At 38.2% G+C, this 24,998-nt stretch overlaps 1 protein-coding gene and 1 long non-coding RNA gene across 2 annotated transcripts in view; one reads left to right on the top strand and one right to left on the bottom strand.

The window, feature by feature from the left end:
* The first annotated feature begins 9,395 nt into the window (after positions 1–9,395).
* Positions 9,396–11,918, top strand: LOC127009944 (uncharacterized). Its single transcript, XR_007762603.1, has 2 exons — positions 9,396–11,157; positions 11,202–11,918. It is a non-coding gene; the product is annotated as an uncharacterized LOC127009944 (long non-coding RNA).
* Positions 11,919–12,506: 588 nt separating this feature from the next.
* The window catches only part of LOC127009943 (uncharacterized), a 72,873-nt gene continuing 60,381 nt past the window's right edge, over positions 12,507–24,998 (bottom strand). The window contains exons 3-4 of the mRNA XM_050883478.1: positions 17,410–17,424; positions 12,507–15,356 (exon numbers count right to left, since the gene is read on the bottom strand). Coding sequence (XP_050739435.1) covers positions 15,180–15,356; positions 17,410–17,424 — 192 coding nt within the window. The 3' untranslated portion in view covers positions 12,507–15,179. The remainder of the gene's footprint in view (positions 15,357–17,409; positions 17,425–24,998) is intronic.

Here is a 24,998-nt window from a genome sequence, read left to right as displayed (position 1 = left end):
AATGAATATATGAATGAAGAACGGATGATATGAAGTACGAGTATTGAGTTAAAAGACAAGAGTTATGCAAAAGAGGTTAGAAAATAGAGGAAAGATGTGGGAAATAACGAAGAGAAATGACGAACTACCAATAATCTACTTCGACGTGGATGAAAAGAGATATGAAGTTCGAGTTATAGAATAGAATGTAAACAATCAACTTCGACATGGATGAATATACGAGTGAAAAGCAGATGATATTAAATTCGAATAATAGAATAGAACGTAAACTATGTGAAAAAAAAGGTTAGGAAAGAAAGGAAAAGAAAAATGAATAAACAAAAAGCAACAACTGAGACCAATAAGCAAGGATGAATACATGAATTAAGAACGAATGACATGAAATACGAATAATGAAGTAGAATGCAAGAATCATAGAAAAAAAAAGTTACAACAGAAAGGAAAAAAGTGAGATAAATAAACTAGAAGCAGAAACTTTAAACTACTGAAAAGCATGAATGAATATATGAATCAAGAACAGAATCATTAATAGAAAAATTACTGAAAAGCATGAATGAATATATGAATCAAGAACAGAATCATTAATAGAAAAAAAAGTTAGAACAGAAAAGAAAAAAAAGTTAGATAAATAAACGAGAAGCAAAAACTTTAACTACTGAAAAGCATGGATGAATATATGAATCAAGAACAGAATCATTACATAGAAAAACAACAACAACCGGCGGGGAAAGAAATAAAGGAAATAAGGAAGAAGTGATGATGTGACTCCCATTAATCCTGACGAAGGTGAGCAGGAGAACAGGTGTGTTAATTAAAGGTGTATAGTCATGCTAGAGGTAAATATGAAAGGTGGGAAAAAGAGAGCAAAAAGTAATTAGACTCTTTCGTTAAACTACGCAGAATGGAGCCGTTTAGGACATATCAGTGAAGAAAACAATGAAATAAAAACTGTGACGTCTTCAGGAAAACAATACGACTGATGGGAAGACAAAAAGGATGCAGGAGGAAGAGTACAGGAAACAATAGACTGACTAGGAAGGTTGAAAAGATTAGAAGGGGAGGGATGGAAAGAAAGAAAGGAAGGATAGAGAAACAAGAGAAGGGAAGGGAGAGGAGGAAGTAAAGAAAGGTGAAGGATGGAAAGGGAAGGATGGAAGATGGAAGGTTACGAAAGAAGAAAAGGTTAGAGAAGGATTGAAGGACAAGAAAAGAAAGGAAGGATAGAGGAAAAAGATTAGGGAAGGATTGAAGGACAAGAAAAGAAAGGAAGGATAGAGGAAAGACTGAAGGGCAAGGGAAGGATGAATGGGTAAAGAAAGGTTGGAAGGATGGAAGGATAAGGGAAGATGGAAGGTTACGGGAAGGTTGAAAAGATTAGAGAAGGATTGAAGGACAAGAAAAGAAAGGAAGGAGAAAGAAAGGACTGAAGGGAAAGGGAAGGATGAATGGGTAAAGAAAGGTTGGAAGGATAGAAGGATAAGGGAAGGCTGAAAAGATTAGAGAACGATGGAAGGGTTGAATGAGAAGGAAAGAATGAAAAAGATGGATGTAGAGAGATTACCGGAAGGAAGGCTGGCAGGAAAAAGGAAGAATGAAAAAATAAGAAGCATATATGGTTTTAGGAAAGATGGAAGGATGAAAAGGATATAAGAAGAATGTATAGCTTAAGAAAAGACGAAAGTATGGAAGGATAAGGGGAGGATAAGGAGCAAATGAGTAAAACATCCAAAGTGGGGTAAAGGAAATCTGATGGCAGCCACCTAGCGGGAAAATAAGGTAACAAACAGAACGAGTAACCAAGAAAGCAAAATCTCTTAAAAACAAACGAAAAAATCAAGCTGTCTAGGATTATTATCATTAGTAAGGGAACGTTAAAAATAAAGGAATAAATCAAATAAATCGAACTTGTGTCTAATTTATGCTGACAAACTATAAAAAAATAATAAATACATGAATAAATGAGCAAATAAATAAATAATGGCGAGAGAGAGAGAGAGAGAGAGAGAGAGAGAGAGAGAGAGAGAGAGAGAGAGAGAGAGAGAGAGAGAGAGAGAGAGAGAGAGAGAGAGAGAGAGAGAGAGTTATAGTTCATTAATCACTTTGGAGTTTTAAATAAGAAAAAAAAAAAGAGTTTGACAGGAGCTAATGGTCACGTCGGAGTAATAAAGAGAGAGAGAGAGAGAGAGAGAGAGAGAGAGAGAGAGAGAGAGAGAGAGAGAGAGAGAGAGAGAGAGAGAGAGAGAGAGAGAGAGAGAGAGAGAGAGAGAGAGAGAGAGAGAGAGAGAGAGAGAGAGAGAATAAAAGAAAGAAAAAAGAAAGATGGTAAGAAAGACATTAAGAAAAAAAGAAGTGTTTGAGAAAAAAAGAAAGAAAATGGGAGAAAAAGAGAAAGAAGGGAATGAAAGAAAGAAAAAGAAAGACTAAAGAAGGGAAGAAAAGAAAGAAAAAGGGAACGAAAGAAAAAACGAAAAAGAAATATAGAAAAGAAAGAAAGGGAGAAAGAAAGAAATATAACGACAGAAAGAGAAAGAAAAATAATGAAAGAAATAGAAAGAAGTAAAGACAAGAGAAAAAATAAAGAGAAAGGGAAAGAAAAAGAAAAAAAGGAAGAGAAAGAAAGGGAACGAAATAAAGAGAACGAAAGAGAAAAACTGAAAAGAAAGGAGAGAGAGAGAGAGAGAGAGAGAGAGAGAGAGAGAGAGAGAGAGAGAGAGAGAGAGAGAGAGAGAGAGAGAGAGAGAGAGAGAGAGAGAGAGAGAGAGAGACCTTTTAATTTGGCGTGTTCGGTAAATACCCATAGGCCTTTGCATCGATTTCAAAGGTGAGGTGTTAATTACCGCGGCTGATGGCCAGGTAATGACGGGGTGTGTAGGTGGCTTTACCCGTATTACTATTATTATTATTATTTTTATTATTATTATTATTACTATTATTATTATCATTGTGACTGGAAAAAATACTCATTACACGTTTTTTTTTATTCCTTTACCTATCTTTTTCTTTCTACCTCGTTGATAGATAGATGGATTGAGATAGGCAGAGGGAGAAAGAAAAGAGAAAAATGAAAGAAAAAAGAAGGAACGAATGAAAGACAAAGATTATTATTATTATTATTATTACCTCCGCCATCGAAGTTGGAGGAGGTTATATTTTCGGTCCGGTCAGTATGTTTACTTATTTGTTTGTTTGTTTGTTCGTTAACAGTCTCCTGTGCACAATTTTGCGGATATCTCAACCAGTTTTTCAGGGAAGTTTCGTGTCCATCCAGAATAGAACCCATTAAATTTTTGGTCAAAGGTCAAAGGTCAAGGTCAAGGTCGCACAAAACGTCAGATTCACATATTTTTGGCCATAACGTCGATTCTCTTCATCGTAGAGACTTCAAACTTGGTTCATATTTTAGCTCATAGAAAGACGCACCTTGCATGGCCTTGACCTTGACCTCGAAAAGTTCACCCAAGGTCAAATTTCCAAAAAAAATAGAATTTCATAAAGTTTCGAATCAAATGCTTCCATATGATGCATAGGATCACAGTTGATGGACATACCAATTTTCAGGACGATCTTTGGCAGATGTGTGCACTCTCCGAGTGTTATCCGTCTAGTTATTATTACTATTATTATTATTATTATTATTATTATTATTATTATTATTATTATTATTATTATTATTATTATTATTATAATTATTATTATTATTATTATGTCTGGAATAATTACTCATTTCTTCTCGATCATTTTATTCAACACGTTATTTTTTTCCATCTTTTTCTTTTACCCTCAAGCTTTCTTCCCTTTTCTATTCCAGATTTTTTGTTACTTTAACTTAATTTTCCTTTTCATCTTAGCTCCTTTTTTTTTTACTTTCTAACTTATTTTTCCGTTTTTCAACGTTTTTTTTACTTTCTAACTTATTTTACCTTCCTTTCCCAGCTTATTTTACTAACCTATTTTTCCCTTACGTTCGCAGCTCTTTTTACTTTCTAACATTTTTCATTACCTTCCAAGCTCTTTTTCTTCCTCGCTGTGACACTTATATCCATTCGTAATTCATAATCTCCTCTAATCTGTGAATGAATTAGGTCTGTGTATATATTTACCCGTCTTCGCTACGTCTGTATTAATATTTTCTTTCTTAATGCACAATAACGAGCGTGGTATTTGATTACTTTCAGAACGAGAATAGTTCAGCGAGTGACACAGTTAGGAAACATGCAGCTGCACAATATTCAACCAACAAAATACACATTAAGCAATATTACCAACTACACAAAAAAATCTCGTTAAAAATAAAAGATCAATAAAATGAGCGGCGAATGATTAAAAAGACTAATAAAATGACCGAAGGATAAAATACACAGAAAAAAAAGATGAATGAAATCAGTAATAAACTAAAAAAGAAAAATAAGAAAAAACGGAGTCGTGAAAAAAGAAAAAAAGAAGTAAAATTAAGAGAAAAAATAAAAAAGGAGTCATGGGTATACACAAAAAAAAGAAAAAAAAAGAAAAAAAAGAGTCGTGAAAAGAGAAAAAAAGCTGTAAAATTGATAAAAAGGTAAAAGTGAAAAAAAAAAGGTCATGGCTACATAGAAAAATGAAAAATAAGAAAAAAACGAGTCGTGAATAAAGAAAAAAAAACGTAAAATTGATAAAAAAGTAAAAAAAGTAAAAAAAAAAAAATAGCAATCATGGCTACACTAAAAATAAAAAGAAGAAAACTATAAATAAAATATGATCAGAATAAACTTAAGAGAACAATGAAAGAAACAGCCAAAAAAGGTACAAAAAAGCTGTAAAATTGATAAAAAAGTAAGAAAAAGTAAAAAAAAAAAAAAATAGTAATCATGGCTACACTCAAAATAAAAAGAAGAAAACTATAAATAAAATAAGATCAGAATAAACAAAAAAGAACAATGAAAGAAACAGCCGAAGAAGCTACAAAATAGGGCAGAAAAAAAAATCTCTACTCATTAAAGCCAAAATATTACACCCTCGGGATTACATACATTACTTATTCACGTGTCCAGTCCTTCACTTTCATTCATTCACTCATGTACTCCCTCCCTGACTCACTCCTTTGCTCCCTCCCTCATTCATTCCTACCCTCTTTTCCTCATTCCCTCCCTGCCTCCCTCCTGCCGTCATTCATTCCCACTCCCCCTCCTTCCCTTCCTTCCTCCCTCCCTCAAATTACTCACTCATTCACTTCATTCTTTCCTCTCTCCCTCCCTCATTCCCTTCCTTCCTTCCTCACTCACTCACTCACTCATTCCTCCCTTCCTTCCTGCCTACCTATCTTACCCATTCCCTCCCTCCTTTCCTTCCTTCCTTCCTCCCTAACTTACTCATTCCCTCCCTCCCTCTCGTCCTTCCTTCCTTCCTCCTTATACTTATTCCCTCCCTCCTTTCCTTTCTTCCTTCCTCCCTCCCTCGTTTCCTTCCTTCCTTCCTCTCTCCCTCACTCATTCCCTCCCTCCTTTCCTTTCTTCCTTCCTCCTCCCTCCCTCCTCCTTTCTCCTTCCTTCCTCCTCCCTCACTCATTCCCTCCTCCTTCCTTTCTTCCTTCCTCCCTCCTCCTTTCCTTCCTTCCTCCCTCCCTCACTCATTCCCTCCTCCTTTCCTTTCTTCCTTCCTCCCTCCTTTCCTTCCTTCCTTCCTCCCTCCCTCCTTTCCTTCCTTCCTCCCTCCTTTCTTTCCTTCCTTCCTTCCTCCCTCCCTCTCATTCCCTTCCTCCTTCCTTCCTCCCTTCCTTCCTTCCTTCCTCCTCCCTCCCTCTCTTCCTTCCTCCCTTCTTTCCTTCCTTCCTTCCTTCCTCCCTAACGTACTCAATCCCTCCCTGCCTCCTTTCCTTCCTTCCTTCCTCCTCCTCCTTTCCTTCCTTCCCTCCCTCCTCTCCTCATTCCTCCTCCTCCTTTCCTTCCTTCCTTCCTCCCTCCCTCCTTTCCTTCCTTCCTCCCTCCTTTCCTTCCTTCCTTCCTCTCTCCCTCACTCATTCCCTCCCTCCTTTCCTTTCTTCCTTCCTCCCCCCCTCCTTTCCTTCCTTCCTTCCTCCTCCTCCTTCCTTTCCTTTCCTTCCTCTCCCTCCTCCTTTCCTTCCTTCCTTCCTTCCTCTCTCCCTCACTCATTCCTCCTCCTTTCCTTTCTTCCTTCCTCCTCCCTCCTCCTTCCTTCCTTCCTTCCTCTCCTCACTCATTCCCTCCTTTCCTTCTTCCTTCCTCCCTCCTCCTCCCTTCCTTCCTTCCTCCCTTCCTCACTCCCTCCCTCCTTTCCTTCCTTCCTTCCTCACTCCCTTCCTCCCTCCCTCCTTTCCTTTCTTCCTCCCTCCCTCCTTTCCTTTCTTCCTTCCTCCCTCCCTCCTTTCCTTCCTTCCTTCCTCCCTAACTTACTCATTCCCTTCCTCCCTCTCTTCCTTCCTCCTTATACCTATTCCCCCCCACTCCCTCTCTCCCTCACTCATTCATTCACTCATCAGACGCATCAATCTCGTAGTCACGTCATTAATTTATCAGGCATCCGTTCTGCATCACATCTTTCAGCTCGTCTTTACCTTTTTTTATTTTTATTTATTTCTTTCGGTGGATAAGTGAAGAAAATTTAATCGTTTCCGGCGTACAATGAAAAAAAAAAAAGAGGAGGTAAAAGTGGTTCGGGTGGAGGAATTTCTCTCTCTCTCTCTCGCTTTCAGAAAATAATGAGAAAAAAGTTAACGCGACTTAAAAGGAGGAAATCTCTCTCTCTCTCTCTGTAACTCAAGCTCCGCCTCTCCATGCGCATGACGACAGTGATTGGCTAACACTGATCAACGGAGGCGTGTCATTGGTCGACGGGTGGCGGTGGGCGGGGCCTCCACGTCACATATACCTGAACAGGGAAGGAGGAGCTTGGGACGGGCTATTTATTTTTTCTTTACCCTTTGTTGCATGTCTACTTGTTTTGTCATGGTGGATTAGTTTACGCTAGAGGGTCTCACTGCAGAATATACTTATGTCATGGAGGGTGTAGTTTATTATATTCGAGGGTCACACTGCGGAATGGAGTTAAACAAGGAAATAACGTCACCCTCATAAAATAATTGCCTAAGTCATTTTCCAGCGATTTCCAGGTTTTTGTTAACATCAATTTTCAACATGTGACGCCCATTTCGTTATTCAGGGTTTGAGTGTTCTAGAATTGGCCTTTTCATTCCTGCCTAAATCTTAAGCCGAATGAGATGATGACGGTTCTTTTTCTGATTTCCTGAACACTACAAAATAATGACTTAGGCGGTATGTATACGACGGTGACGATAAGGAGACCACTACGGGTCGTATTTTAAGACATTTTGGCGCCCAAGAACACATATTTGACAAGCCTTTCGTAGGAGTTGTGGGCATTTCCAAGAGTAGTTGTATGGCCCTGGTGGTAGTTTGACCCTTCGTCTGTACCATGAACCTGAAGAAACACATATTTGATCAGGCTTTCGTAGGAGTTGTGGGTATTTCCAAGAGTAGTTGTATGACCCTGGTGGTAGTTTGACCCTTCTTCTGTACCGTGAACCTAAAGAAACACATATTCGACAAGACTTTCGTAGGAGTTGTGTTCATTTCCAAGAGTAGTTGTATGACCCTGGTGGTAGTTTGACCCTTCGTCTGTACCGTGAACCTAAAGAAACACATATTTGACAAGCCTTTCGTAGGAGTTGTGGGCATTTCCAAGAGTAGTTGTATGACCCTGGTGGTAGTTTGACCCTTCTTCTGTACCATAAACCTAAAGGGACACTCATTAGAACCCGACTGACCCCCTCTTTGACCTTTAGAAATAGCTGATGTGAGAAACGAAAGTGTCCAACCATACCAACCTACAAGATGCCAGACAGACGGCCTACACACGGCAGCTCCAGTGGATGGGTTGTTCATCAAATTCCCTTCCCGTCCATAGACACATCTAACCCCCATTTGAAGTTTTTAATTGTGTTTGCCTCAACTACACACCTGCTCAGTTCGTCCCACTCACCCACCAGCCAGTTCGTGAGCCGGTTCTTGCCTACCTCCTTCCTAGACTTGAATTTATCCAGCTTGTACCCGTTGCTGTGTGTTCTTCATATAAACACTTAAATTTTCTCTCCAAGTATTCATTTTTGCTCTAAAGTACTTCATTTTTCCTATATGAACTCAGTTTTTCTATAAGTACTTCGTTTTTAATATCATAACTTTGTGAGCCATGTTTTAGTTTTAATTCTATAGTATCTTTGACCGTCATAGGAGGGGATTGTTGCATGTTTAGCCAGGCAAGACAGTACCTTTGACCGTCACAGGAGGGGACTGTTGCATGTTTAGCCAGGCAAGACAGTACCTTTGACCGTCACAGGAGGGGATTGTTGCATGCTTATCCACGCAAGACAGTACCTTTGACCGTCACAGGAGGGGACTGTTGTATGTTTACCCACACAAGACAGTACCTTTGGCCGTCACAGGAGGGGATAGATAGGGCGTAGATATCTCAGTAGCCCAAAGTCATTTCTATTTTCGTTCGGCTCCCTGTTGCCTTGAGAAACAAAAGAAAACTAATAGTGTAGCCTTACCTGGCCTGACCAAGCAAGGACTGAGGTCATGGTGGCGAGGAAGTCAGGTCACCTTTTCTTTTTCTTACCTGTAATAAGAAATAAATACGAAAAATGAAATAAAAGGAACAAACAATAAGAGAAGTATGATTAAAATGAAAACGTAATGAAACTAATATATGTCCCAAGGTGCAAACTGAAATTAGATCATATGTAAAAATAATATACGAATAAAAATCGACTAAGAATTAAAAGAAAAGGAATGTAAAAATATTAGGAGTATCCCCCCCATTTGAGAATATGGGAACACCTCCTTAAATAATAAATGAAAACCCCTTAAAACCAAAGGAATGTTCGCTTAAAAAGAAATACCACTCAAAAGAAAATATAACCCTTAACAAAAATTAAATTAAAACGAAAAAAAAAAAAAAAACGAACACCCCCAAAATCAATATCACAGAGAAAAAGAAAAAAGAAAAGAAAAACAAACGAGTTACAATAAAAAATAACCGGTACAACAACTCATAAAAAAAATATTAAAGAAAAAAAGCAGGTTAAAAGGACTCCTGAAATTGACCTCTCTTTCGGCCACCTCTTTTGATTCTTTTCTTAGGAGCAGCGAGTAGCGGGCTTTTTTTTTATTATCGTTTCCTTTTTTTGTGCCCTTGAGCCGTCTCCTTTGTTGTAAAAGAAAAAAAAAAGATAAAGGGAAGTAACAGAAGAAGTGTTTGAAGAGTTTTACGAGTTCAGTCAGCCTCGGAATGAAATATAAATAGCTATCATAGAAATTCGGGACAGCAACACCAGTCAAAAATAAGGAAATTCTGGGAGGTAAAAAAAAATAAAAAAATAAAATAAAAAATAAAAAATAAAAAAAATCACTCTCCAGGTGTATTAATGAGACACGTCCAACACGGTGCCAATACTTTATTATCAACTCGCTACACGGGAAGTACAGGTGTATACGTATGGCTGTGCAGGTGTGTGTGGGGTCCGGCAGGTGGCTCAGGTACCATGGCTGCTCACCTTAATTAACACGCCTCACCTGCGCGCCACCTGAGACCTTACAGAGTACAATGCTGGGTCGGACAGAGGCTTAGTGTCGAGGTTTAGAGATTCCTTTTTTTCTGAGAGGATTTTCACTTGGGATTAAAATTACGAGGTGAGGATTTTCTAGAGGTTACATCATTATATATGTTGGTGATGTTACTAGTTGGAATACATACATAAACAAGTAAATGATAACAATAGCACAGTGCTTGGTTTGACAGGTTTGGAGTTTGTTTTCTGGGAGTATTTCCTCTTCGGATTAGAATTTCAATGAGAGATGTTTTAGAGAAGCTACATCATTGACATTTTGGTGTGATGTTACTCGTTGCAATACACACATACATAGATAATTAGATACATGTAAATATACATAAGAATAAATATAAATAAACGTACGGTCCTTTTTGTTTTGTTTATGTTGCCCTTGAGCTGCTTCCATTGCTGTGAGAGAAAGATGAACCGGCCTACGTAGAACTTGTACTGCTTTTCTTTTTAATTTTTTTTTGTTCCATAAGGTTATTTTAAAAGTAATACAAGTCTGTCTAAATGAAACATATTTACCCACATAATACCAAGCAATCTTACACGGCATTACTTTTATTGTTTATACCATAGAGTTATCGTTTTCAAAGTAATGTAAGTCTGTCTAAATTAAACATATCGACCCACATAGTGCCAATCAATCTTACACGGCATTACTTTTATTGTTTATACCATAGAGTTATCGTTTTCAAAGTAATACAAGCCTGTCTAAATTAAACATATTGACCCACATAATACCAAGCAATCTTACACGGCATTACTTTTATTGTTTATACCATAGAGTTATCGTTTTCAAAGTAATACAAGCCTGTCTAAATGAACATCTGAAATCAAATAAAGTAAAGCACATCACAACAATTCCTCAAGTCAACGAAGCACTATTTGAGTTCATCACAGGTACAACTCAAACTGACCCTTAAGGGACGGGTATCGTATTTTTGAGTGAAAAATCAACCAATATAAAAAAATGGATTTACACTAGCACTGAGGAATCGAGTGTACTTTTGGATACTCAAGTGTAGTAAGCTTCAAGGCGATGCATGAAAACGAAAGGCACACACACACAAAAAAAGCTGTGAAAAATTGCCTATAAATACCGTAACTTTGACTGCCTAAAACTTCAATAGATTATATCATTTGACAATAAAAAACAACAACAGTGAACAGATTAATCCCTTAAATTACAAGTCATAAATATATAAACAAGTCATAAAATCTAAACAAGTCAAATATCTAAGCAAGTCATAAATATCTAAACTAAATGAAAATGTAAGCAAAGGGAACACAACTGGAAGCACATGATCGTTACGTGGTATTTATGCTTCCCCTCCGCCTGTCCGTCACGCGCCGCCCATCACCGAACACGTCCTGACACACCGGCCTCAGCGGATCAGCGCGGCGTATCAATAAACACAAACTGATTGATGCAGAGACTCCCCTTAATCGATATTTAGCCAATAATCGGACGCACACTTCAAAATCTATTATCAGAAATTACAGCCGTTCTGCCCTATACAAGTCGTAAGGTAATGGGGCTATCCCTGTGCTGAACACTGTCATAAGTTGTAAGGTAATGGTGTCATATTATTAACAACCCCGCCTCTGACCACTCCCCTAACCACTCGCAGAAAAAAACGATGTACATATTCTTTTCTCTAATGGTTTGAAAATAAAGATGAATATAAATACCTTTCCCCCGTATAAATAAACAAACTGATTGATGCAGACTCCCCTTAACAACCCCGCCTCTGACCACTCCCCTAACCACTCGCAGAAAAAAAATTATGTACATATTCTTTTCTCTAATGGTTTTAAAATAAAGATGAATATAAATACCTTTCCCCTAACATGGTGAACTTTACAAAACTTTCCATATAGATAATCACAAACTGTTTGATGAAGAGACCTCCCCTTGACAACCCCGCTCCGTCTCCTCCTCACAGTTCAGGAAGAAAACGACAAATATATTTTTTCCCTAATTGTCTTCAAGCAGATAAATATACATAGGCCTACTTTTCCCCCACGTGTCCAAACATGACGAGCGTTACAAAATATCTCAATATAAATATAAACTGATGTTGATACTCCCCTTCAACAGCCCACCCTTACCGCCCACTCACGGATCTCGCAATAAAAGATGCATATATTTTTTTACCTTTGATGATCTAAAAATAAAGATGAATATGAATCCCTTTCCCCAAACCTGATTACCTTTGCAAAACTATGTATATAAATCAACAACAACAACAAAAAAAAAATTGATGTAGATACTTCCCTTATAACAACCAACCAACGCCCCCTTACAGCTCTCCGAAAAAAAAGTGTATACATTTCTTTCGATCTAAAAATAGAGATTAACACACATAATCCTCACCCACGAATCCAAAAATGACGAGCTTCACGAATTTCCTCATATAAAAAAGGGAAAATATATCGAAATGGCGGCTAAAAAAAAAAAAAAAAACTCGACGTATACATGTTTTTTGCTTATTGGTCTAAAAATAAAATAGATGAATATAAATGCCTTCGCCCCCTCGGCTCATCTAATTCACCGTCTTACCAATTAGACACCCGGCGGCGGCCCGACTCACCTGGACCAAGACAAACAGGTGTGAAGGTGCATTAGCTGATGAGGACTTTTCAACTTTTCACATACATCACCGCCACCACCATCACCACCCCGGCAAAAAAAATGGCTTCTCTCTCTCTCTCTCTCTCTCTCTCTCTCTCTCTCTCTCTCTCTCTCTCTCTAGAGAGATAGAGAGAGAGAGAGAGAGAGAGAGAGAGAGAGAGAGAGAGAGAGAGAGAGAGAGAGAGAGAGAGAGAGAGAGAGAGAGAGAGAGAGAGAGAGAGAGAGAGAGAGAGAGAGGAGAGAGAGAGAGAGAGAGAGAGAGAGAGAGAGAGAGAGAGAGAGAGAGAGAGAGAGAGAGAGAGAGAGAGAGAGAGAGTAGACCGTGAACGTAAAGACATCATTCACTTTTGCAATAGAAGGAAAAAACGTATTAAGTCCATGAACATAGGACAACACACTCGACTTTGCAATGGAAGGAAAAAATATATGGTCCTTTAAATTTACGCTCTTGCCACAGAAGAAAAGAATATGTCTTCAGTCCATGAACTCAAAACACACACTCGCCTTTGAAATTGAAGATGGAGAAATGTATAGCCCTCCAACTTGTCACTTTTGCAATGGAAGAAGAAGAGGTATATGGTTCATGAACTTAAAAATAACACACAATCTCCAAAATATCAAAATAGGTATACATTCTTTGAACTTAATGACTCAAAACGCTCTTGTCACTTTTGAATGGAAGAAGAAAAGGTATATAGTTCATGAACTTAAAAATAACACACAATCTCCTTAGCAGCAACATATAAAAATAGTTATACATTCTTTGAACTTAAATGACTCAAAACGCACGTCATAAACACCTCTTTAGACAACCTTTATACCTGTTCCTCACTAATCAACACACCTTTACCTATACAAAGCCTTTCAACCGTGCAGTATTTTTAGTCCCTTTCCTTTTGCTACGTCCTTCCCATACACCACTATAGGGCAAACACATATACTCTCCCTCTCTAGCTCCCTTTCCTTCCCTATATACCTGCCTAGCCCATTCTTCCCTCCAGCACACAGAACAGGTAAGACCCATTGTGAACCAGCCCAGCCATGACACCTGAGAGAGAGGAAGGTGTGTGTGTGTGTGTGTGTGTGTGTGTGTGTGTGTGTGTGTGTGTGTGTGTGTGTGTGTGTGTGTGTGTGTGTGTGTGTACCTAATGCTTACTCAGAGGACGATAGAACGAAGGTTACGAGGAAAAACATTGAGAGGAAAATTACTACTGACAAAAACCAACATGATCGGAGTCAGAAAACCAATCATTGGCTCCTCTGGTTGTGACACTATCAGGAGGGCCCAATTACGTGAGAGAGAGAGAGAGAGAGAGAGAGAGAGAGAGAGAGAGAGAGAGAGAGAGAGAGAGAGAGAGAGAGAGAGAGAGAGAGCGCAAAACAGACAGGTAATGTCACTTAACCTTCATTACTCGAACGGACCTGCTTTTCATTTCCCATGTGAATGATGATGAGTCGAAACCGAAGCCCATCAATACCGTGGATTAATTAATTGTTACCAACCATTCCACCTGAACCTCACCTGTCTTTATAGAACCGACACCTCCCGACTGAGTTACCTGGGCAAGGGTTGTTATAGTGCTGTGGGTGCGGAGAGGAGTGTTACAGAGGAGGTTATAAAAGGGTGTAGTTGTAGTAGTAGTAATAGTAGTAGCAGTAGCAGTAGTAGTAATAGTAGTAGTAGTAGTAGTAGTAGTAGTAGTAGTAGTAGTAGTTGTAGTAGTAAATAATAGTAGTAGAAGTAGTAGATGTATATTACACTGGTGGCAGGGGTGGGATAAATGAACTGGTGGCAGCGATGGGATAAGTAACAGAAACATATTTGTGTGTATGTACGTATTAAAGTCTGTTATAAGAGGTTAGGTGATTGAGATTTTGTAGTAGCAGTAGTATAAATAAAAACAGGAGTTAAAATAGATTTGTATGGTGTATAACTGGGTTAGGAGTCGCATACGTTCGGCCTTATTCATAGTAATAGTAGTAGTAGTTGTTGTTGTGGTAGGTATATTGAATTTGTACGGTATATAAGAGGGTTAATAGTCACATATGTTCGGTGTTGTTCATAGTTGTAGTAATAGTAATAGTAGTCGTAGTAGTAGTCGTGGAGTTGGTAGTAGCAGTAGTGGCAGCAGGAGTACGCTAACGTCTTTACAATAAGGTTACGTCACGATACAGGTCAACGTTGGTACTTCTTACATTTTCAACCCGATTCCGGCGGCGGCGACAAGTGGGCAGCCGCGTGGTAGTACCGATGAGATGGCGCTGGCAGTACCACTCTCTCACTAGTAATGGTAATAATACGTAATAATAGTGTTTGACGATGGAGGAGTGACAGACGAAGACGACAAGGGGGAGAGGAAGGGCGGGATGGACGAAGAAGACGAAGACGATGACGAAGAAAACAAAGAGTGAGAAGAAAATGGGACAAATACAATAGTGGTGGTCGCTGCAGAAGTTGTAGTATCAGTAGCAGTAGTAGTGGTAGTAGGAGCACAGACTTGAGAATGATAGTTGAAAGTGCTAATTCGGTGATAAAAACAGGAAAGAAGACGCATCAGTAGGAGTACAAGATATTACATAGGTCGCGAGGGTAGTAAAGTAGTAGAATCAGTAGTAGTAAAGAAAGATATTGCATTGCTGGTAGCGGCGGCAAAGTAATAAAAGGAATAAAACAGCTGTAGGAGGTATTACACTGGTGCCAGGGGTGGAATAAGTAAACTGGTGGCAGCGGTGGGATAAGTGAACTGGCGGCAGCGGTAAGATACGTAAATTGGTGGCAGCGGCGAGATTCTTAAACTGGTGGCCGGGGTGGGATGAGTAACAGCAATATCAGCGGCAGGAGCAGTAATTATAGCAGACGGACGAGGAGTAATTATAACAGAAGTAATAGAGAATGTTACAAGTCGCCCTTTTCCTTTACTTCCTCTTGCCGAAGCAGCTGACGGCGTTGAAAGCACACTGTTTCCAGTATGACCTCTTGCGCTGGGTTTCGCGGGAGACCTCGCTTGGGGTTCGAAGTCGCTGCAGGAGTTGCTTAGCGAAAAGGTAGTTGGCGAGAGCGGTGTCCAGAGTGCCATCCTCGTCCAAGGCCTGCTGGGTGATGACAAGAGTGATGATGATGGTGATGATGATTATGGTGAGGAGGAGGAAAAGGAGGAGGAGGAGGAGGAGGAGGAGGAGGAAAAGGAGGAGGAGGAGGAGAAGGGGGAGAGATTAAGATAAAGATGGTTGGCCGAGAGAGAGAGAGAGAGAGAGAGAGAGAGAGAGAGAGAGAGAGAGAGAGAGATTAGTGTAATGGAGTGTTGTAATGGTAATGACGGCCTGGTGTGTGTGTGTGTGTGTGTGTGTGTGAGTGTGTGTGTGTGTGTTGATGAAGTGTGATTGGCTCTTACACACACATACCTAAAATCTCTCTCTCTCTCTCTCTCTCTCTCTCTCTCTCTCTCTCTCTCTCTCTCTCTCTCTCTCTCATTCCATCCTTGGTTTCTATCTCCTTTCATTTATTTCCTTTTGTCCTCCCTTCATTCTCCTTCCCCTTCATCCTTCTCTCTCTTGTCATGTCATCTATCACCCAAAAAAAAGTCTCTCTCTCTCTCTCTCTCTCTCTCTCTCTCTCTCTCTCTCTCTCTCTCTCTCTCTCTCTCTCTCACACACACACACACACGGTAAATTTGGAGAAAATATGTGCTTTACTCTGTGTGTGTGTGTGTGTGTGTGTGTGTGTGTGTGTGTGATATTGATGACCGTGTTTGTTCATGGTTATTGCGTACACACGGTGAAGTATCGCCACACACAGACGTACACATGTGCACTTAAGAGAGGAGCCAAAACAAACACACCCACGTCCACACACGAAAATATACATACATACACACATACATAGGAACATTCATACATTATTATCCATCCATACAAACACATACTTTTATAATTACAGTCATACAGTCATACATACATACATACACACATACATAGGAACATTCATACATTAATATCCATCCATACAAACACATACAGTCATACATACATACATACCTCATACAAAGTTTCATGCCTAACAAACCGGTAACGTATGAGGTAAAGTGGAATGTGTCGGGACAAAACTATTAAGCCTGTAACCCTTTTAGCCAACATATCAGCTAACTAAAAAATATATCAACTTAATGTGTCTGCCTCTGTATATTTACCATTCACTGACAAATTATTCCGTCAGCCAATCTGTATTTGTCAATGTGTTCTGTGCAGCGCTCTTTGTTACTCTAAATGATTTCGAATGCACAGTTCCATTGATTTCTTTCCCATTGTTACCTTTGTCTACCTGTACACCTTCATACATACATACATACATACATACACACACTCATCCATACATACTTTTACACATACATAAAACTAATAAAAAAAAACGATTAGTCAAAATAAAAAAAGTTAGGTAAAGAAAATTCCAACACACACACACACACACACACACACACACACACACACACACACACACACACACATACATACGTACACACACTCATCCATACATACTTATACACATACATAAAACTAATAAAAAGAACGATTAGTCAAAATAAAAATAAAACCTTAGGCAACGAAAATTCCAACACACACACACACACACACACACACACACACACACACACACACACACACACACACCGGGGTTCGCTAACTACGTGAATAGCGTTTAATAAAACTCATTAATAATATGTTCACACAAGTTAAGGAAAAAACGATTAAAACTTTCGGCAAGTAAAAGGGAGGGAGGGAAGGAGGGAGGGGGGGAAGGAGGAAGGGAAGGAGGGGGGGAAGGAGGAGAGAGAGGGAGAGAGAGAGGAGAGAGAGAGAGAGAGAGAGAGAGAGAGAGAGAGAGAGAGAGAGAGAGAGAGAGAGAGAGAGAGAGAGAGAGAGAGAGATTATAGGACCAAGAGCAGAAAATGAGAAAATAATTATACTCTCGAACACACACACACACACACACACACACACACACACACACACACACACACACACAGACAAACACACACACACACACACACACACACACACACACACACATACACATACACCAATCATAATATAGAGATGAAAAAGGATGAAAAAAATTACATTACATTCATACAGATTACAAAATACTTACAGTGTTCCCGTATGGCTGAGAAGGGAAGAACACAGTGGTTAGTAGACGTTAGTAGATGAGATAGAATATACACAGCCTACCTACTTACACACACACACACACACACACACACACACACACACACACACACACACACACATTCCACAAACCATCATTAATATAAGCATTTTTCCTTGATTATTTCCACATTCTAATTCCCATCAATATCGCGTTTTTTCGCAACTTAATGGAACTCACTACTTTTTTGGGAGTTGTGGGTGTAATTATTATCAAACGAGTGTAGCTTATTTAATGGCCGTTACCTGTTGCGCCATAATATTGAGGATGGAGGTAAAGGTATGTGTGTGTGGGTGGGGGGGGTGTATGTGTGTGTGGGTGGGTGGGGGGTGTATGTGTGTGTGGGTGGGGGGGTATGTGTGGGTGGGTGGGTGGGGGGTGTATGTGTGTGTGTGTGTGGGGGGGTATGTGTGTGTGTGTGGGGGGGGGGGGCGGGTGGGGGAGGTGGCGTCAGTGGAAAATAAAGAAAATAAAAATGTAAAAAAGAAAAAGGAAAAAGGATGAAAAAGATGTAAGACTGAAAAAGAAAAGGAAAGGAAAATGAAAAACAGAGAATGGTGAAGAATAAGAGAGGAGGTAATGAAAAAGAAAATTACAGAAGACATAATGGAAACACAAAACAAAAGAAAGAATGAGAAAGAAAAAGAGGAAAGAAAGGACAGAAAAAAAACACATTAACACAAAAAATGAAAACTTTAAGAAAAAATTGAAAAGATAAAGAGAAGAAAGAAGGAATGTCAAATAAAAAAAAATAAAAAAATAGAAAATACAGTAAGAATAAAAAAGGAAAACAATAAACTTTTTCACATTCCCTCAATTCTTACATCTAAAAAACTTACTTTCATTTCCATATATCTAAAACTCTTACTTTCATTTCATTTTCTTTTTCAGTATTACACCTTTTTCATTCTTTTCCTTTTTTCTTTTACATTCTTATTTTCTTTTTTTTCTTTTCCAGTGAATGCAAACACTCCAAGGAAACACAGAAACATTAATCGTATTTTTCGTAACATTTCATTTCCTTATATCTAAAACTCTTACTTTCATTTCATTTTCTTTTTCAGTCTAACATCTTTTTCATTCTTTTTCATTATTTTCTTTAACCTTCTTATTTTTTTTCTTTTCCAGTGACTTCAAACACGGCAAGAAAACACAGGAACATTGATCGTAGATGAACAAAAACTCTTACTGAAAAAACTCGCACAAACAATAAATAACAGAAAACAAAAGACTAACAAAAGGTAAAATACATATGACACAAAATAAAAGTAAGATTGGTACCATTCCCCTTTTATTCCTTCGTGTTCTTTTTTTCTTTCTTTCTTACTATTTCCTTTCACGTCCTTTTATTTTTTTGTTTCTAAGTCTAACACAAAACTGCGTGTCATATCGTAAAAAAAGTGAACTATTCTTTGCTTCTTCTTCTTATCATCATCATCATCATTATTATTATTATTGTTATTATTATTATTATTTTCTTCTTTTTCATTTGATCTTTTTTCACTTATTCTTTCTTGGTTTCTCCTTTTAATTCTTCATAATACATCGATCGATATTTCTTCAACATGCAGTTATTTTTTATTGAGTGCGTTAGATGTGTTGGTGTGTGTTTTTGTTTTTGCGTGAGGTTCTGCTGTTGTTGTTGTTTTCTTCTATTATTCACATCCAAAATCATCACTATTTATCATCACCTTCGTACACAAACAGGCCATTATTTTCTACTTTACAGGAAATCAGAAAAGAACTGTCATCATCTCATTTGGCTTAAGATTTAGGCAGAAATGAAAAGGCCAATTCTAGAACACTCAAACCCTGAATGACGAAGGCAACTATACAGAAATGGGCGTCACATGTTAAAAAAAAAATTGATGTAAACAAAAACCTGGATATCGCTGAAAAAAAAATGACTAAGGCGATTATTTTATTAGGGTGACGATATTATAGCCCGACACATATATGAAGTCAGTTTTGGCGCTACCGCATCATCCCAATACATCACTCTCTCCCTCACATGCCATCCACGCGCACTATTTGAAAGTGTGTATCAGATATCCCGTATACACTAAACAAGATTCGGCAGAGCTGTACCCAGGGAACTCCACGAGCGGGCCCACCAGATGTCTATATAGCTGGGTCGGACTACAGAGTTAGCTTATTCATTCTTTTACAAGCAAACACTAACATTTTTTTTTTTTTTACAGGAATGAGAAGCGGGGATTGAAAAGTGAGGGGAAGAGGGGAAGGAAATGTGAGAGGAAGGAGAGATAGGAAAGGGAGGGGAAGGGGGAACAGGGACGGGAGGGGAAATAGGACAGAGAGAGGTGAGGGGAAATGAAAAGGAAACGAAAAGAAAGGAGGGCAAGGATATAGAGAATGGGAAGGGGAGATAAAGGGAGAGAGGGAGAGGGAGAGGCTGAGTATGGGAGTGAGGGGAAAAAAAAAATGTCTCACCGTAAAAAAAATGTACTCTATTATTTTCTTCTTCTTCTCTCTACCATTATTATTATTATTATTATTATTATTATTATTATTATTATTATTATTATTATTATCATCATTATTATTTTTGTTATTATTACCAGGTCCAGTTCCGCTTATTTTCCGTGGGGGCCAAACACCTGTATTTCTTGTTGGCAATTTCGTGACCTTTTGAGCCGATAATTGACTTCTGCTGACCCGGGAAAACACACGAGTAGAGATTGCGTCATAGTTATTCTCCTTCTGCAGGGAACATACACGTGGGAATTGCTTTCTTTTGCCTTTCTCCTGTAACTAACGATTATGATTTTCTTTCTTTCTCTCTCTTTTTCCTTCGTGAGATTTATATTTATTCACTTTATTTCCATTTCCTTTTTCTCTTTGTCTATTGTCGTTTTCTCTTTTTCCTTCGTGTGATTTATATTTATTAACTTTATTTCCATTCCCTTTTTCTCTCTGTCTATTGTCGTTCACTAATTTTTTTTTGCGATGTTTTGTTAAAGATTATTCGATTGTTACTCTTAATTACGAACATGTTTCTCTTGTTTCTTAATTATTGTGCTTTGTAATTATCACCTTTTCCTTCATTCCCATTTTCTTCTTTCTTTCTTTGTCTTCTATTCAACTATTACGATTATTCTTCTTTCCTCTTTTTCTTTCTTGTGTTTTATAATCATCCACTTTTCCTTTATTCCTTTATTTCTTTCTTTTTGCATACTGTCTTCAAGCTAATTTTTACCTTTATTCAACTTTCTCTCTCTCTCTCTCTTACTTTTTTCAATGTTTTCAATCTAATTTTTATCTTTATTCAACTTTCTCTCTCTCTCCTTACTTTTTTTCAATGTTTTCAATCTAATTTTTATCTTTATTCAACTTTCTCTCCCTCTCCTTACTTTTTTTCAATGTTTTCAATCTAATTTTTATCTTTATTCAACTTTCTCTCCCTCTCTCTTACTTTTTTCAATGTTTTCAATCTAATTTTTATCTTTATTCAACTTTCACTCTCTCTCACTTTTTTCAATGTTTTCAATCTAATTTTAACCTTTATTCAAATTTCTCTCCCTCTCTCTTATACTTTTTGTCACTTTTTGGGGGCCACTATTTCCCTCTCACACTCCTCTCCCCCTCCCTCTATTCCCCTCTCCTCTCCTATACATACAGTCAACTTTCCATTTTCCCCTCACTCTCATACTCAGCCTCTCCCTTTATCTCTCTTTGCACCCTTTCCAATTATCTATATCTACTCTTTCCCATCCAATTTGTTGTCTTCTATTCCCCTTTTTTCCTTTCCTCTCTTCCCCTCTTTCTATGTCCCCTCTTGCCCTTCCTTTCCTTCCCTCTTTTTCCCTTTCTTTCCTTTCTCTTCTTCTCTTTATTGTTCCTTATTCCTCTCCCCTTTTCCCCTCCTCTTCCTATCCATTCTTATCATTATTTTCCTGTTCCCCTTCCTTTCCCTTCTCGGTCCTTTCTTCCTTTCCTTTCCTTTCCTCTCTCCTCTCCTCTTTCCTTTGCTGTCTTCTATTCCCCGCACTCCATTTTTCCTATTCCTCTTCATTTCCTTTCCCCTATTCCCCTCTTTTTGTCTCCTCTTTCCCTCCCCTCCCTCTCCCACCTTCCCCTCTTTCTCTCTCCCCTCTCCCCTCTTTCCCCAAACACATTCCAACCTTGCCGCAAATCCACAGAAAGAGTAGAAGAAAGAAATGTTGGAATAAACGAAGGTGATGATGACAGTGGAAAGAATAAGTGAAAAATAAGGGAAATAAAGAATGGGGAAAAGGCTGAAGGGAGGAACGGGAATGAAAGAATGAATGGAAGTGAGTCAGAGAAGAAATAATAAATGAAAAAATAGAGAAAACGGATAAAAGGGAAAAATGAATAAAGAACAGATGAAAGAATTTGACGAAAGAATAAAAGAGAAAAACATAAGAAAGAATGAAAAGAGAAAAATAGAAAAATGAGAAAGAAAGACAAAAAAAGAACAAGAGAAAATAATGACCCCATATTTTCACTTTCCCCTCACTTCACATACACTCTCTCTCTCTCTCTCTCTCTCTCTCTCTCTCTCTCTCTCTATTATAGGATATCAATACATATACACACACACACACACACACACACACACACACACACACACACACACACACACACACACACACACACACACACACTTCTCTTCCTTCCTCTACCTTTCCTTATCTTCTTTTCTCTCCCATATTTCAGTCCAGATTTCTCTCTCTCTCTCTCTCTCTCTCTCTCTCTCTCTCTCTCACCTTCCCCGAACCCTCCATCTTCCTCCCACACTCTCCCTCTCTCCCTTTCTCTCTCCCTTTTCCTGGCTCACAACTTTCTCTCTCTCTCTCTCTCTCTCTCTCTCTCTCTCTCTCTCTCTCCCCTCCACCCGGCTATTCCACACGTCCACAACACTGCCTTTGAAAGTTAATGGGTGGAGGAAATCTACACTCCCCCCCTTCCTCCTCCTCCTTCTCCTCCTCCTCCTCTTCTCCTCCTCCTCCTCCCCCCCCTTCCCTTCAACCTCCCCTTTTCTCCCCTCTTTTTAAATAGGTTAGTGGTATGGGTAGTGGTGGTGGTAGTAGTAGTAGTAGTAGTAATAGTAGTAGTAGTAATAGTAGTAGTAATAGTAGCAGTAGTAATAGTAGCAGTAGTAATAGTAGTAGTAGTAGTAGTAGTAAAAGGATATAAATCAATAAATGCAAAAAAGAAAAAAGAATAAAAAATAAAGGAAATAAAATAAAGGAAATAAAAAAAAACATGAGGGGAAAAATATCACAGTTGGTAAAGGAAAAAAAAAAAACAGGAAAAAATAAAGTAAATAAAACAACCTCTTTTTATTTTGTTCCATTAAAATTTTCTCCCCCCCCCCTCTCTCTCTCTCTCTCTCTCTCTCTCTTTATATAGTATCGCGAGAGAGAGAGAGAGAGAGAGAGAGAGAGAGAGAGAGAGAGAGAGAGAGAGAGGGGGGGGTCTGTGGTTATGGTCGTAAGCAACACGTGACCAACCTGAGTTATTATTTTCTTCATTTTTTTATAACTTTTTTCCTTCAGCGTAATTTTTTCTGTGGTCATTTTTGCAGTGTTTTTTTTGGGGGGGGACTTTTTTTTTTGGTGTGTGTGTGTGTGTGTGTGTGTGTGTGTGTGTGTGTGTGTGTGTGTGTTTCATAGGAAAAATGGAAATGATAAAAGCAGAAAAGAAAAAGAAAAGGGTACAGGGATCAAAGGAAAGGAAGAAAAAGAAATGAGGGAAGAACGAAGAAGAGAAAGAAAAAGGAGGAAAAGGAAGAAAGGAAAGAAGGAAAACGAATAAAATGAAACAAAAATAAGAATGGTGTGTTTGTAAAGAAAAAAAGTACAGGAAACAAAGGAAGTGAAGAAAAATAAATGAGGGAAGAAAGAAGAAAGAAATAAATAAAGAGAAATAAAAGGAGAAAAGCGAAGAAAGGAAAGAAGGAAAACGAATAAAATGAAGCAAAAATAAGAATGGTATGTAAAGAAAAAGAAAACTGGAATCAAAGGAAGTGAAGAGAAAAAATGAGGGAAGAAAGAAGGGAAAGAAATAAAGAGAAATAAAAGGAGAAAACGAAGAAGGGAAAGAAAGAAAACAAAACAAAAATAAGAATGGTGTGTGTAAAGAAAAAGAATACAGGAACCAGAGGAAGAAAAGAAAGGAAGAGAAACAAGAGGAAAAGTAAAGAAAGAAAAGAAAGAAAGAGAAACAAGGGGAAAGCGAAGAAGGAAAAGAAAGAAAACAAAAATATATACACATTGTTTTACTTCTGTCACCTTCAGCTGCGGCCTGGCGTGGGTGTGGGAATGTGTGTCGCAAACTGCACGTATTTTTCATCTCCTTGTTCTGTTGCCAGTTCAATTTATCGCGTTATTTTCCTGTTTATCACTTTATCCTTATCTTCTCTCTTTGTGGTGGCAGCGTTGCGATTTTCTTTTGTATTGTTTTTTTCCTTGACTTGCTTTCTCCGGTACTATGAAGAAAAAGAATACAATTACGAATACTTTTGACCGGCTCTCTTGTTTTATTCGCGTTCCCTTGATTCAAAAACGGGAAAAAAACTTGCAATTATGAATGCTATTGACACGCTCTCTTGTTTTATTCGCGTTTCCTTGATTCAAAAAAGGGAAAAACTTACAATTATGAATGCTATTGACACGCTCTCTTGTTTTATTCGTGTTTCCTTGATTCAAAAAAAAAAAATAAATAAATAAATAAAAAAAAATAAAAATAAAAACCTCACTTTTGAATGCTGTTAACACGCTTTCTTGTTTTAATTGTGGTCACTTGACTCGCTTTTTTCATCACATAAAAAATAAGATTCATATTGTTTTTACTTTGTTATTCTCGTGTTATCTTGTATTAAAAAAATGGAAAACACTTAATGTTTCCCTACGCACTCCCCTGTTTTATCACGTTTCATTAACTCGCTCCCTTCATAAAAGAATAATAAGAGGAAAATATAATAATAACAGAATCCTAAAAGGAACAATAAAAAGGAACTCATAACTAATAATAATAAAGATAATAATAAAAGAAATAATAATGAAAGGAAAATTCAACTATATGAATGTTTTTGGCGTACTTTGTTTCTATTCTCTTTATTTGACCTGTGTTCATCCCCCCATCCCCCTAAAAAAAAGAAAAATTAAATGTTACTCTATTGGGCAAAGGGAAAAAGGAGAATGAAAGAATCAAATCATGGCAACTTCCCCCCGCGCGAATAGTTGCTACACACCTCCAGCCCATGCTAAGCAGTCTGTCTATAAGCAAAATTCAAGCGTTATCTCACGTAAAACGAAAAAAAGACTATGTATACTAAAGACTGAATGAGGAAACAACCAATAAAAGAGGAAAATAAGTGTTAGTAAAAGAGGGAAAGGAGAAAAAGATAAAAGAAAAGAGTGAATATATGGCAACTCCTCCCGCGCGAAGAGTTGCCACACACCTCCAGCCCATTTGACACGCCGACCCTTCCTCAGCTAAGCTTTCCCCCGCCCTAACCTCTCTTATATGGCGTGATAAATCGTGTG

This window comes from Eriocheir sinensis, chromosome 42 (assembly GCF_024679095.1).
Source record: "Eriocheir sinensis breed Jianghai 21 chromosome 42, ASM2467909v1, whole genome shotgun sequence".
Classification (NCBI taxonomy): domain Eukaryota; kingdom Metazoa; phylum Arthropoda; class Malacostraca; order Decapoda; family Varunidae; genus Eriocheir; species Eriocheir sinensis.
Note: the sequence above shows the minus strand (reverse complement) of the source record. Positions and strands in the feature narration are given on the sequence as shown.